Source organism: Hyaena hyaena, unplaced genomic scaffold (genome assembly GCF_003009895.1).
Source record: "Hyaena hyaena isolate Hyena2069 unplaced genomic scaffold, ASM300989v1 scaffold_59, whole genome shotgun sequence".
Lineage (NCBI taxonomy): Eukaryota > Metazoa > Chordata > Mammalia > Carnivora > Hyaenidae > Hyaena > Hyaena hyaena.
The window spans coordinates 1,768,760-1,784,099 of NW_024080691.1; the positions used below are offsets into that span (position 1 = coordinate 1,768,760).

Sequence of the window (15,340 nt, forward strand, 5' to 3'; positions counted from 1 at the left end):
AATTCTCTATCAGGCATATTTTACTGATATTATTTCTCTATTTTACTTAGGTCCCTTACTCTGATTTTGTTCTTTTCTTTAATTTGATTCAGTCTCTTTACTTTGCCTAACTCTGTCTGTTTGTGTGTTGGGAAATTCAGCTACATCTCCTGCTCTTGAAAGTAGTTAGTGGGGGGTGCTCACTTTTAACAAGCTGGCTGGTCCTCTTTCATGCAACTGCTGGAGACTGGAGCTGGCCTAGGGACACTCCACAGAGCACACCTGGATGGGTGTTAGAGTTTTAACAAGGTACACACATCCTCCACAGGTGGTGAGAATGCTCTGTTGGCAAGGTTTGTGCTAGTCTTCCAGGAGAGGGGACTGTTAGTGGCTGGATTGAGGGAGGGGTGAAGAGGGGTGGGGTGGGGCAGGTAAGCTAGTTAGGCAGTGAATGCCCACAGGTGCTGGTTCCCACTGGTGGAAGGGTGACTGTACTGGGGTTGGCAGAGGGAAATGGTACGTGTCAGCTCCTTTTTTCCCTGAAGATGTCCCTTAGGGAACTGTGAGATTAGTAACTAACTGTCCTTCTCATATTCCTTTATTTTCAAACTGCTACTGGGTTTTTTTTGTTGTTGTTGTGTATGGTTTTGTTTTTTTTTTGCTTTGTTTTAAGAAACTGCTGCTTCTAAGCTGTATCTCATGGGCTTTTTGTTGTGCTCTTTAAGTGACTCAGGTTCCTGTTGCCTTCAGGGATCTTTAAAGTCGTAGGCTTTAAGTCCTGCTGGTTGTTAAGAACTCACCAAATGTAGCCCCTCTCATTTTCAAAGCCAAATGCTTTGGGGAGTTGTCTTCCTTGTGTATGCTCCCTGATGTGATATTTTGTTTCTCACCCCTCCTGCATCTCACAGCTCCCTTCCTCTGGTATCCAGAGCCATGAGGTTCAGCTCCCCACAGCTTCTGTGCCTTTCTACTATCTTTGATGTGGCTTCTTCTCTACATTTACTTGTGGAGTTTGCTCTGCTAATCTTGGGTCATTTTCTGGGTTACTTGCATTGATGTGAGTGTTACCTAGTGGTATTCGTGGGTCAAAGAGAATTTAGAGGCTGCCTGTTCTGCCATCTTCCCCCAAATTCCAAGCTATTGACAATTTTAATAAAGTATTCTTAAAGTAGATTTTTAAGTTTACCTATTAGTGAATTAAAACTGTGGTTTAAGGAGTTTTTATGCTGGCAAAACCATTTAATCCTACATTCAAAATGCTAAATTTTGGTGTTAGTATGTGAAATTAACATCTCATTCCATCATCAAGCCTAATCCAATTGCTGACCCCAAAAAGATGTCATGAAAGATGGGTTTGAGGCTCAGGGCCTTGTACTTGATCACTTCAGAAAGGCTGTACTGTTAAGTCAGCTCAATCCAAAAATTCAGTTATATTCTGAATTCACATAAAAACTGAATTATAGGGTTTTGTGTGTTTTTTTTTGGTGGAGTTTAAGGCTTAGGGTTCTACCTACAGTTTTAAGGTTTTCGAATAGTATGTCATCTGTAGACAGTGACAGTTGTACTTCTTCTGACCAATTTCAATGCCTTTTATCTCTTTTTCTTGTCTGATAGCTGTGGCTAGACCTTCCAGTACTATGTTGAGTAACATTGATGAGAGTGGGCATCCTTATTTTGTTTCTGATCTTAGAGGAAGAGCTCTCTGTTTTTCAGTATTGACTATGACATTAGCTGTCGGTTTCACATATGTGGCTTTTATTTATGAGTTATATTCCCTCTGTACCCACTCTTTTGAGAGTTGTTACATGAATGGATGTTGTATTTTGTCAGGTACTTACCGGTCATCTATTAATAATGATCATATGGTTTTTACCCTTTCTCTTGTTAATGTGTTGTACTATACCAGTTGGCTTATCAGTACTGAACCATCCTTACATCCCTAGAATAAATCCAACTTGATCGTGGTAATGATCCTTTTAATGTATTGTTCAGTTCAGTTTGGTAATATTTGTTGAGAATTTTGCATCTGTGTTTATCAAAGAGGGGTTTGTAGTTTGGGATTTTTTTTATTTTTTGTGGTGTCTTTGGTTTGGTATCTGGGTAATGCTGGCCTCATAGAATGAATTTGGATGTTTTCTGTCATCTATTTTTTGGAATATTTTGAGAAGTGTTGTTAATTCTTCCTAAAATGTTTGGTAGAATTCACCTGTGAATCTGTCTAGTTCTGGACATTTGTTGGGAGTTTTTTGATTATGCGTTCAGTGTCATTACTAGTTCAAATTTTCTGTTGCTTCTTGATTTAATTTTGAAAGTTTGTATGTTTTGGGGCACCTGGGTGGCTCAGTCGGCTAAGTGTCCGACTTCGGCTCAGGTCATGACCTCACGGTCCATGGGTTCAAGCCCTGTATCAGGCTCTGTGCTGACAGCTCAGAGCCTGGAGCCTGTTTCAGATTCTGTGTCTCCCTCTCTCTCTGCCCCTCCCCAGCTCCTGCTCTCTCTCTCTCTGTCTCAAAAATAAATAAACGTTATAAATAAAAAAAAAGTGTGTGTGTTTCTAGGAATTATCTATTTCTTCTAGGTTGTCCACTTTGCTGGCATGTAACTTTCTGCAGTATTCTGCTATACTGTTTTGTATTTCTGTGGTGTCATTTGTTACTTCTCTTTCATTTCTGATGTTGTGTCCTTTCTTTTATTCTCAGTGAGTCTGGCTATACGTTTATCAGTTTTGTTACCTTTTCAAAGAACCAGTTCTTGGCTTCATTAATCTTTTTCTATTGTTTTTTAGTCTGTATTTCATTTATTTCTACTCTCATCAATCCATTGGTTGCCGTTTAGTTTTGTTGATGGTTTTCCTTCACTGTGCAGAATCTTTTTATCTTGATGAGGTCCCAATAGTTCATTTTTGCTTTTGTTTCCCTTTGCCTCTAGAGACAGGTCAAGTGAGAAGTTGCTACAGCTGAGGTCAAAGAGGTTGTTGCCTGTTCTCTCCTCTAGGATTTTGATGGCTTCCTGTCTTACATTTAGGTCTTTTCATGCATTTTGAGTTTATTTTTGTGTATGGTGTAAGGAAGTGGTCCAAGTTCATTCTTCTACGTGTCACTGTCCAGTTTTCCCAGCACCATTTGCTAAAGAGATTATCTTTTTTCCACTGGATATTCTTTCCTGCTTTGTCAAAGATAGATTAGTTGGCTGTGCATTTATGAGTGCATTTCTGGGTTCTCTATTCTGTTCCATTGATCTGTGTGTGTCTGTTCTTGTGCCAGTACCATACTGCCTTGATTACAGCTTTGTAATACAGCTTGAAGTCTGGAATTGTGATGCCTCCAGCTTTGGTTTTCATTTTCAGGATTGATTTGGTTATTCAGGGTCTTTTCTGGTTTCATACAAATTTTAGGATTATTTGTTCTAGCTCTGTGATGAAAGCTGGTGTTGTTTTGACAGGGAGTGCACTGACTATGGAAATTGCTTTGGGTAGTATCGACATTTTAATAATTTTTGATCTTCCAGTCCATGAGCATGGAAAGTGTTTCCATTTCATAAGCTTTCTATAGTTTTCAGTGTATAGATCTTTCACCTTTTTGGTAAGGTAACTTACAGTTCTTGATGCAATTGTAAATGGGATCGATTCCTCGATTTCTGTTTCTGTTGCTTAATTATTTGTATATAGAAGTAGAACCAGTTTCTGTGACTTTGCTATAATGGATAGTTCTAGCAGTTTTTTGGTAGTTTTTTGGTGGAGTCTTTTGGGTTTTCCACATACATTATCATGTTATCTGTGAAGAGCAAAATTTTGACTTCCTCTTTGCCATTTTGGGTTGCTTTTTATTTATTTGTGTTGTCTGATTGCTAAGGCCAGGACTTCCAACACTGTGTTGAATAACAGCAGTGAGAGTGGACATCCTTGATGTGTTCCTGACCATAGAGGGAAAGCTCTCAGTTTTGCCCTATTGAAGATGACATTAGCAATGAGTCTTCTGTGTATGGTATTTGTGATCTTAAGGTATGTTCCTTCTGTCCCTCCTTTCTTAAGGGTTTTTATCGAGAAAGGATGCTGTATTTTGTCAGATGCTTTTTCTGCTTCTGTTGAGAGGATCATGTGGTTCTTAACCTTTCTTTTATTAATGTGGGTTGATTGACAACATTGATTGACATGGAGATACTGAACCAGCCCTGCATCCCAGGAATGAATTCCACTTGATTGTGGTGAATAATTTTTTTAATGTATTGTTAGATCCAGTTTTCTAGTATTTTGTTGAGAATTTTTGTGTGCATGTTCATCAGAGAAATTGGTCTGTAGTTCTCCTTTTTAGTGGGGTCTTTGTTTTTGGAATCAAGGTAATGCTGGCCTTGTAAAATGAATTTAGAAGTATTCCTTCCATTTGTATTTTTGGAAAGGCTTCAAAAGTATAGGGGTTAACTCTTCTTTAAGTGTTTGGTAGATTCCCCTGGAAAGCCACCTAGCCCTGCACTTTTGTTTGTTGGGAGATTTTTAATTACTGATTCCACTTCTTTACTGGGTATGGATCTGTTAAAAGTTTCTATTTACTGTTTCAGTTTTGGTAGTTTATATGTTCCTAGGAATTTGTCCATTTCTTTGAGATTGCCCGATATGTGGCATATAATTGTTTATAATATTCTCTTACTGTTGTTTGTATTTCTGCATTGTTGGTTGTGATTTCTCCACTTTCACTCATAATTTTATTTATTTGGGTCCTTTTCTTTTTCTTTTTGATCAATTTGGCTAGGAGTTTAACAATTTTGTTAGTTCTTGCAAAGAACCATCTCCTGGTTTCGTTGATCTGTTCTACTGGGTTTTTGTTTGTTTGTTTGTTTGTTTTTTGATATATCCTTGATTTATGCTCTAATCCTTATTATTCCCCTTCTGCTGGTTTTTGGCTTTATTTGCTGTTCCTATTCCAGTTCCTTTAGGTGTAAGTTTCGGTCGTCTATTTGAGACCTTTCTTCCCTCTTTAGGAAGGCCTGGATTGCTATATACTTCCCTTTAATGGCCGTCTTTGCTGCATCCCAGAGGTTTTGGGCAACCATGTTTTCATTTTATTCACTTCCATTTACTTTTTAATTTTCTCTTTAATTTCTTGGTTAGCCCATTCATTCTTCAGTAGGATGTTCTTTAATCTCCACATATTCATGAATAAATTAAAGAAAATTAAATAGAATAAAAAATTAAGAAAAATAGAAAAGTGAAAATAAAGAAAAATAAAATTTTCTCTTCATCTAAGAGATAAAAAGAAAACAAGCAATTTAAGTGAAAACAGAAGCAAAGAAAATGAGCAAATAAATGAACCAGCAAATAGAATGAAACCCAAATGAATTTGGTTGTATCCAGTTTTCCCTACAACTGAAACTATGAAGCACTCTATAGTCCTTATACTAAGCAGGTGGAGTGACTTGTGCTGGTCTCTAGGGGATGTAGTTGGAGGATGAAGTTGGGTGGGGCTTGGTGCAAAAGCTCCGTTCTCCACTAGGTGATGTTGCTTAGCTTGCTGGGGTGGATCTGTGTGCTTGTATGCCTGTGCATGTGCTGTTGAGGTGGAAATGGTCTCACCCAGCTCCCTAATTTCTGGTGCAGGAACTTCGCAGCCTCACTGACCCACAGTCAAGCAGCCCTCCTTTGTCTCAGGCCTCCTTCACTCCTTGCCTCTACCCTATGTCTAAGCTGTCTGCCTGCAAGGCAGCACCTTCCTCCAGAGTTTGATCTCAGATGGGGTTGTGTTTCAGAGCCCCACACTTCAGCGATCCCTGCTGACTCTCTGGAGGAGGATCTCACTGAGCAATGGCTGGGAGCTGGCTTGCCCCAGAAAAGGTTTGTGCAGTCGCACACAGTGGCAGTTTCAGAGATAATGGCAATCGATAACACACAGCCAGTGCCAGGTTTCGCAGCACTCTGGAGTCTTTGTTCCAATACCAGCAAACGTGGCTACGCTCTGGAATCTGCTGAGACCTCGGCTGTATGGTCTACTTCCTTACCAGAGCACTACCAGGCACTGGGTTCTGAAACTTCAGACTCTGGGCTCCACTCTTTATAGAATCCTGGTGATATTGAAGCCTTCTTTCTCCCTGTCAGTGGTTTTGGGGAACATATTTCTTGTTCAGTCCCCTGCAAGTGTTTTCACTCTCTCTCCAGCTACTTTCAGGAGGAGTGCTTTTCTTATGCTCAATACCAATGCACCACACTCAAACCCTTTCTTTTTCTTTGTTCTCTCTCCACAAAAACAGCTTCCTACCCTACCCTCTAAAGCTCTTCTCTTCCCCAGCTCACCTCCACATCACATATCTTCCAAGCTCTATGGCTCAATTTACGCAGATTGTTCTATTATTTCTCAGATCAGTTTCCTAGGTGTTCAAAATGGTTTGATGCTGATCTTGCTGCATTTCAGGGACAAGACAAGCTCAGGGTGTCTGCTTCTCCACCATCTTAATTCCTTCCTCTGGCCTGTATAGTTTCTGCAAGGAAGTCAGCCCATGGCCCTCTGGAGTTTCTTTATATATAACTCATTGCTTCTCTCTTTCTGGTTTTAAACTTCTTTATCTTTAATCTTTGACATTTTAATTATTATTTATTGTGTAGACCTCCTTGGGTTCATCTTGTCTAGTACTTCCGCACTTATTGAACCTAGATATCTGTTTCCTTCCCCAAGGTAAGGGAAGTTTTCAACTGTCACTTCATCAAATAAGTTTTCTGCCTCCCCTCTGCCTCTTTTCTCCTTCTGGGACCTCTATGATGCCAATGTTTTTGCTTGATATTGTCCAGGAGAGCCCTTAACCTATCCCTGGGCTTTTTGCTTTTTCCTGTTCAGCTTGGGTGCTTTCCAGTATCTTCTTTTCTATACGACTTATCTGTTGATACTATACCATCCTCTAATCTGTTGATTCCCTCCAGTTTTTCATTTCATTTATTGTGTTTTCAACTCTCTTTTTTGTATGTTATCTCTCTAAGTTCTCACCAAGTTTATGTACTATGCTGTCCAGTCCATTGGGCATCTTTATGTCCATAATTTTGAATTATTTATCAGGCATACCTGTTTCCCTTCTATTTAGTTCTGTTTCTGAGGTTTTGGCTTTGTTCATTCATGTGAAGGAAATTCTTTTGTCCCTTCCTCTTACTTTACTTTGTTTCTGTGAATTACAACAGCTACCTTTCCAAAGTAAAAGGAATGATCTGTGTATAGTCATCCCCTGTAGAAAATGTGTGCCTGGTGACATTAGCTGGCTTTCTGAATATGTGGCTGTCATGGGTATGGATGTTGGGGCACGTCTTGTTAGGGCCACTTTGGTCGGATAACCAGAGCAAAATGAGTACAGGCCAGGACAGTCTCTGGGCTCTCCATGTAGAGTGCACCCTGGCTGGACAGCTGAAGGTGAAGTGGGTGCAAGCCAGAGGTTCCCAAGGCTCTCAGTGCAGAGGGCCCTCAGGCAGGACAAGTGGTGCTGTAAGGGGTATTGTCTGCAGGGCAATCCCAGGGTTCTTGCCACAGAAGGTACCCTGGTCAGATAGCTGAAACCGAAGAGGTTTCCATCTGGGCAGTCCTGTGGCTCTCCATCGAGCTAGTGCCGGGCAGGACAGCTTAAGCTAAAGTGAGCATGGGCCAGGGTGGTCCAGGGGCTCTCTACGCAGGTGGCACCATAAAAGAATAGCTGGTGCTACAATGAGCACAAGCCAGGGCTTTCCGAGACACACCCTGGGCAGGTGGCTACAGCTGCTGCAGGATATGGGCCACTGGATCCCTGGACACCCTGCACAGAGTGTGCCCAGATGAGTTGTCTGGAGTCAAATTAGCTGTGAGCTAATTCGGAAAGTTCCCAGGAGGGTGTCCTGGCAAGTCATCTGGAGGTGTTTTGTACCTGCATCAGCTTGGAAGGTGAGCTATTGTGAGCACTGACCGGGGTGTTCTGGGGTATCCACGCTGTGGAGGAGGGCCACGACACCGCTGGCTTGGGCTAGGGGCCTGGTGCTTGCTGAGGTGGTAGGCTGGCTATGGTGCCCAGATCCTGCTCCTGTCTGTGCTCTAAAAGTGGAAGGGGCATGTTAACACTGGTGCTCACCAGCGCCTCAGAACCAGAGAGTTCCAGCAGCACTCATTGGCAGAATTCTGGGGCTGGATCTTTTATATTCTTGTTACCCTTTTAAACCTCAGTGTTGTTTCTGTATCCCAGGGCATAGGAATCTGGTCATGATCATTCAGTACTGTCCCTCTGACTGCAGTTCTCAATGTCAGGATTGGGGTTACCTTCATTACTGTGCCTCTCTGTTTTTGTGGCATCTCTTTTGTTGTGCAGAAGGTGGCCGGTTAGCCCTGAGGTAGTCTTCAGGAAGACATGCTTTATAAATAGGTATAGATTTGGTGTGTCCATGGAGGAGGTGAGTTCAAGGTCCTCCTGTGTCACAACCTTGGACTGGAACCTCCTTTTCATTTTGATAAATAGGTTTCATGTGGTTTGGTTTGGTTTAGTTAGCCAAGCAACATTACACCTTGTAGCATAACAACAGATTCTTTTATATTCCATGAAAACACTTCTGTGTAAGGTGGTGGCATTCCTAGATCACTAGGTTATTTCAATTTTGCTTTCCAGGAAATAACAGTACAACAACTAATGGCTCATTTGGACTCCATCAGGAAAGATATGGTCATCCTAGAGAAAAGTGAATTTGCAAATTTGAGAGCAGAGAACCAGGTGATACTAGTTTGTTTTTACTAATAACTGATTTCATACGTATTCTACTTGGTGAAGAATAGGACCAAATAATGATTTTATGTGGTCATTCAGTAACTATCAAGTTTTTTGGTCAAAGAATACAAATGTTTAACCATAACTGATATTTCTATGTATTAATCGTAGTCTAGACCAAAGAATAAGAGTTGTATCTTACCCATGTAAAAGTTAACATGGAAGGAGAAATTTTTATATATAATATAAAATCTTTATATTTTAATAATATAATCTATTATATATTATATATAAAAATTTCTAGTATGTTGTCAAAGCAGTGTGACATTTTCCATTTTATATGAATCTGTAGTAACTTTTGTCAATTAAGAGAAAACTACTTCTGTAATTCACTTGGAGTTATAATTTTTTTAAATTTTAAATATTTTTAAATTTAGAATATCAGTCATGGTTTAAAACTAAATAACTAGAACAAATACATTTTTCATGTAACAGATAAATGATTAAAAAAATACTACTTTTTTGTCCGTTTTTAAGTGCTCCAACAGAAATTTGTAGATCGTACACGTTTTGCTAATGCAAGGTTTCAGATTTGTTGAATAAATCATGCTATGGGCTTTTGGTTTAATGGCAATTGCATGTTATTTTTCTTATACCCAGAAAATGAAAACTGAATTGGAACAAGTTAAGCAGCAACTGATAGTAAGTTTTACTTTTCTCACTTGAAAATACTTGAATAATTTCAGAACAAACATTATGAGATTGCTTTTTTAATATTTTTATTTTCTGTAAAGAATGCAACCAGTCAGATCAGAGCAGATAATAAACTGGACATCAACCTAGAAAGGAGCAGAGTAACTGACATGGTAATGTGCTTCTAAATGTACTTTCTTGGTAACTTATTAATTCCTTTTACTCTTGTCTTTTTTTTAAACCTCCTGATTTGTCATATCCTTTAGTTTACAGATCAAGAAAAGAAACTTATGGAAGCAACCACAGAATTTACCAGAAATGTAAGTTAGTATGTAAAATTTTCTCTCTTATACCAGTCTCATGTCTTGTGTAACTGTTTTTATGTGTTGTAGCTGAGCTTTTTATTTTAAAGTATATGTTGAGGGGGACAGAGAGAGGAAGAGAAAATTACAAGCACTGAGCCCAAATCAAGTCAGATGCTTAACTAAGCCACCCAGGTCCCCCCCCCCCAGCTTATTTTTATATAGAAGATAACTATTTTTTGGAAGGCCAGGATTCACATTTAAATGAGGTCATAGGTTCAGTTAAATAATTACCTTTAAAATTTTAAAACTAATAGTAAATATTTACTGAATGCTTACTGTACATCAGATAGTTTTACTTGCTTTACTTCTCTTAATTCTCCTTATCACCCTCTGAAATAGGCCCTCTTCATTCTCATTTTACCAGTTTGGAAAATGAGAAACAGGGAAGTTAAGATCACACAGCTAATAAATGGTGGAGCTGGAATGTGAACCTGGATTCTAAACTCCATAGTCCATGACTATTTACTTTCTCCTAATCCTAAATTGTAATCATTGCTTAATCCGTATGGTTTGAGTGAAACTCAGCTTTTTTACTCAGCCATCTTCTTAATAAAAGCCATTTGGGTTTACATTGTAACAGACAGATGAGGCATCGTTCTTAATTATAATAGAAGGAAGGGTCTCATTTGTCTTTCCACTATTGTTAAATTCTTATCAAGATAAAGGAGATGAACAAAGAAATCAACAGGTTCTCACAGAGCTTTTCCTCCCCTAAGCCCCTCTACACATAGCATTTGTTGTTACCTCGCAAGCATTTCTGCCAGCTCTCATTATAAATCTGGTTGAGTTTTTTCTTTTGCACAATTGAAAGCTTTAACTCTGATGTCCTAAGGAATTTATATACATATAACGTGTTTATAGTTCTATGACTAAAATATTTCCCTAAAAGTTTTTCCTATGAGGCTTTTAGTAGAATGTACTCAGAATGTGATAATCCTAAGAAATGATCTCCAAATATCAAAAGTTAGAAGAAATATTTTTTTCAGCTTATATCAGAGTTAAAACTTTTGCATTATACAGTTGGCCCATAAGTAAGGGTTTCTAATATAAATGTTTGTGTCATATGGACAAAATATGTCTCATTCTTATTTACTGCAGGATACCAAAACCAGAAGTATTATTTCAGAGACCTGTAATAAAATTGACACTGAAATTGCTTCTTTAAAAACACTAATGGAGTCTAACAAGCTTGAGACCATCCGTTACCTTGCAGGTAAGGTAATTTGATATCTTTTTGTTAAAAAACAAAAATCAGTGGCATACCTCTGAAGATCTAAATTTTTTTTAAGTTTATTTCAAGAGAGAGCACAGGTGGGGGAGTAGGGGCACAGAGTCCAAAGAGGGGCTTGAACTCACAAACTGCGAGATCATGACCTGAGCCACCCAAGTGCCTTCTAATTGTTTTAATTGATTTGGGCAGCCTCTTATCTAGAAAGCAGAAGGAAGCTCCGTTGTACAGAACGTAAAGTTTTTATAGGAAGGAAGGTGGGGCAAGGAAGTTACTAGCAAAAGAAAAGGATTGTTCCGAGCAAGGTCACTGCACTAGGAGTCTTATGCAGATGAAGCTTTGGGGGAAGGGAGAGGGCCCATGTGGCAGAGCTATTATAACTCATAGAAAAATTCCTGACTGACTAGGTATTAAGCCCTGGTTTTCATACTAAGTCTGAGAACAGTTCTGCCCCCTTTGTTCAGTCTCAGCTTAACTAAAAAGTATGGTCAAAACTTACGCCTTAAGTTCTACTCTCAGTTACTACTGTTTTGTTGTTATTTTCTATGGTATTATCGGGGAGGAAGGAGAAAGATTAACAGAAGAAAATGGACATGAAATTCCAAAGACGGTGACGTAACATGAAGCTTCTATAACATCCTGAGCTAAGGAAACGGGTTTAGGGGAGTCTGGGAATACAGAGAGAAGGATGGCCAGTGGCAGGAAGGTGAGAAGAGATGTTTGGAAAATAAAAGTTGCGTTCTGCAAATACTAAGTATCTTAGTATTTAGGGGAGTCTCCACTAATAGCTGTGTTCCTGGTATAGGCTGTCCTTTCTATAAATGTAAATTTAGGCAGTTGAATGGGAGGTAAGAAGCTTTTCCTAATCTACTAGGTTTTGACTGCTTTTAACTCCAACTAATGTTCATGCCAAAGTTGCCTGTCTTAGCAGCCTGCCCTTGGTGTTCCCTCCTCTGAAATTTCCCTGAAGTTGCACACATTAAAGTTGAGACTGGTAGATTGTTGAACCAGTCTGTACAATAGATCAGCTAGGTTAAACTCATTTCAGAAGGCCATGAGGCAGGTATTCTCAAAGCTAGACCTGTGATTTAAGAATTAGGGTTTTTTTTTTTGTTTTTTTTTTTCTCTATCAGAAGAAAAGAAAACAATGGATGATTGGATCAAAGATAATCATGACTTTTTGGAAGCATTTTCAGACGGAGTCAGAATAAGCAGGGATAGTTTGATAGATTTTCATTTATAGTTAACCTGCCTCTGATCTTTTGAGTGACCCATCAACAACAGACATGAAGGTTGTCTAGGTGTTAACTAGTGTGATGTTTTTGAAGTTTAGTTTGTAGGGTTTCAGGGAAAAGAGCAGTTTTAGTTCTTATGTGATTCCAAGTCAGAAAGGTAGGAGAAAAATTGAAAATAATTAGTTTAGAGAGTTGTAGCCAGTCACTGGAGGAAACTGAAGGTAATCAGGCTCTACTCCAGTTTTTGATGAATAATATTAAAATCTAATACAGAGGTGTGTCCTTTCTGTAATCACCTTCATAGCCAAATTGCTATTAATTAGTTTGCAAAAAGTAAGTTTAATTAAAAAAAAAAAAAACCTTGGCCTGATTATACATAAGTGCAGCAAGAATAGCACTTGACTGTATAGGCTCTTTAAAATCTGCTTTGCTGCAGCTATTCAGATGGAATTTTAACAGCATCCCAAGGCCAGAAGCCAAGCCAAATACTTGCCATCAGACTTCACCTGCAATACCTATAGATTTGGGTGAATTTTCTTCTCAAGTTTCCTGCACTGGCCAGGAAGTGACCTTCTTAACTCACCTGGTAAAGTTGCTGGGTGCTCCGTAAAGTCAACCATAGTTCCTTAAAACTGGTCATATCTGAATCCATCTATGCAGATTAGTTGAAGCCTTGATAATAGAACCAATTTTCCAGTTGTGTCCTGTTAAAAGGAGAATAGATTCTTACTTACACAAATATGCTGTCATGAAAATAGAATACTTAGTGGGTTTCTGAATGCTGGAGTGATCAGGTAAGGAGAAAAAGATAAATGTTTCACATTGCTATTAATCAGTTACCTAAAGAAAAAAAGTTTCCGTCTATCTGGAAAAAACAAAAAGCATTGTTTCAAATAAAGTCTTAATAAATGAGACTGAATGAAAGGAGATTTATTTTTAATTCTTGTTAATTCTTGTTCTGCTTGGATCTGGTTTTTTCAGTAGTTCAAAAATTCTTATGAAATAAAATAATAAGATTATTGGAAACCTGTACTCAGAGTTCTTTACATGAATCTCACTGAAGACATTTGCAATAGCATCAGACTAAAACCGTAACATGACAAGGCTTAAATATGACCATGGTTCTATATCTGATTAGAGTTCATTACAAAGCAGTTGATAAGGAAATTTAGTTATTTCTGTGATACACAATACTTTACTAACATACCAAGATAACAGATTTTTATGAGTTTCCCATATTTTAATAACATCTATATAAACAATCTAAGAGGGTTTAGTGTCACTTACTTGACAGTGCGTCCCATGCAATTTAATACACCAAATTTTCACAAAATCTTTGTTTTTTTAAATTTTTTTTAATGTTTTTATTTATTTCTAGGAGAGAGAGAGAGACAGTGTGAGCAGGGGAGGGTCAGAGAGAGAGGGAGTCACAGACTGAAACAGGCTCCAGGCTCTGAGCTGGCTGTCAGCACAGAGCCTGACGCGGGGCTCAAACCCACGAACCGCGAGATCATGACTTAAGCGAAAGTCGGACGCTTAACCGACTAAGCCACCCAGGCGCCCCATTTTTCACAAAATCTTTCAAAATTTAGATTATGGTCCAAAAACTTTAGAATTTGATTTTTGGAAGTTTATCAAAAAGTATATAAAAGGTTTGTACATTTGATTAAATAGGATCACAAATTATTTTGAAACCGTATTTTTTAGCCAAAGTGACAGTAAAAGATTTCAAAGGCAACTAGAGATAGCTACATAGTTTTGAGCACAATTTAGTGCTTTTTTTGTTTGTTGTTTATTTTTCAGAGAGGAGACAATCTGAAGCAGGTTCTGAGCTGTCAGGATAGAGCCTGACATGTCTGCGAGATCATGAGCTGAGCCAAAGTTGGACACTTAACCAACTTAGCCACCTAGGCACCCCAAAATTTAGCCTTTTAATATTAAAACTTGAGTTTTCTTAAGTCATTAAAGACCTAGCCAAACACAAAATCCTTGTTTTCTAGACAGGTAACTTTAAATGTAAAGAACAACTTTGTTGAGAGTTTCTTACTAAGAACAGACCAATAGTTCCGGAAAATTTTGTCCTTTTAACAAAGTGAAAGCAAAATAATTTACTTAACTTCATCTTAATCTTAGCCAGTACTGACCACACAATTCTTTTCTAAAATTTCTTGTTCTGTAAACCTACAACTTTTTCTGTATTCACATTTTGTCCTAAGTTTTCCCTCTTTAAATAACCATACTCACTTTAGGACAAAATTATTTCTTTTCCCTTCACAAAACTGTATTTTGTCAGGTGAAATAAAACCACCTTCAAAGTATGCTAATAAATGCTTTTTATTCCCCCTTACTGAGGACTGTAGTCTGGGAGACAGTCTTTCAGATCATGCTGAAGAACTGCTCAAAACTGTGTGAGCCACAGGAGATTATATATACAAAGGGGAAGGAGTTTAAAATTCAGGTTTACTGATTTCCACATAGACACTCCCTTATGCCTCCAGACAACCCAACCAGGCATGGTAGGATGTAGGCTAAACCAAACTTTTTGTTCATGAAAGGAGAATTCATTCTAGCTTCTATTAGACAAAGTCACAGGCACATTTTCACTGTGCCTTTGTCCCACTAGGTTTCATGATCCAGCAAGCTACTTATCACGTAGTAGCTGTTGAGTATACTATTAAATAAAAAAATGAAATATTGAATGAATTATAGCAATTGAGAAAGACCTCGTAGGTCATCTTAATACATTGTTTCTATCACATCTGATTGATTCAAAACATTGCTTGCAATTTTGCTTCCAGTTTGTCATTTGTACCTGTGTGATTCCTCCTTAAGGTTACCTGAGACCTCCAGTCAGAGAAGGCTCGCATCGGTTGCATACTGCAGTTTTAGTGCGTGCACCGGTTTCATTCCTCATACTTTTCCTTACCCAAAACACCTCACTTTCCCTGAATACACAGTTGTCTCCTTTATTTCTAGGAGTCTTAATTATTACTATTTATTAGAATCCTTACCTCTTAGAAATCTTAATTTCTAGTAAAAACTAAATAGTAAGCAACTGTGAACTGTTTTCTGAATACATTTCATAATTTCTAAAAACTTTTTCATAGTAAAGCCCAAAACATGTTTTCTAACATCTATATTTATCTTTAGTT

At 38.3% G+C, this 15,340-nt stretch overlaps 1 protein-coding gene across 3 annotated transcripts in view; it reads left to right on the plus strand.

Moving 5' to 3' along the window:
- CCDC90B (coiled-coil domain containing 90B) overlaps positions 1-15,340 on the plus strand; it is a 44,048-nt gene that overhangs the window by 13,667 nt on the left and 15,041 nt on the right. The window contains exons 4-8 of one of the 3 annotated variants that reach the window (XM_039231816.1): positions 8,572-8,673; positions 9,328-9,369; positions 9,462-9,533; positions 9,634-9,680; positions 10,824-10,938. In XM_039231816.1, the coding sequence (XP_039087747.1) occupies positions 8,572-8,673; positions 9,328-9,369; positions 9,462-9,533; positions 9,634-9,680; positions 10,824-10,890 (330 nt within the window). In that variant the 3' untranslated portion in view covers positions 10,891-10,938. Of the gene's footprint in view, positions 1-8,571; positions 8,674-9,327; positions 9,370-9,461; positions 9,534-9,626; positions 9,681-10,823; positions 10,939-15,340 lie in introns of all 3 variants that reach the window. The other 2 variants (XM_039231813.1, XM_039231815.1) reach the window with 2 other exon arrangements.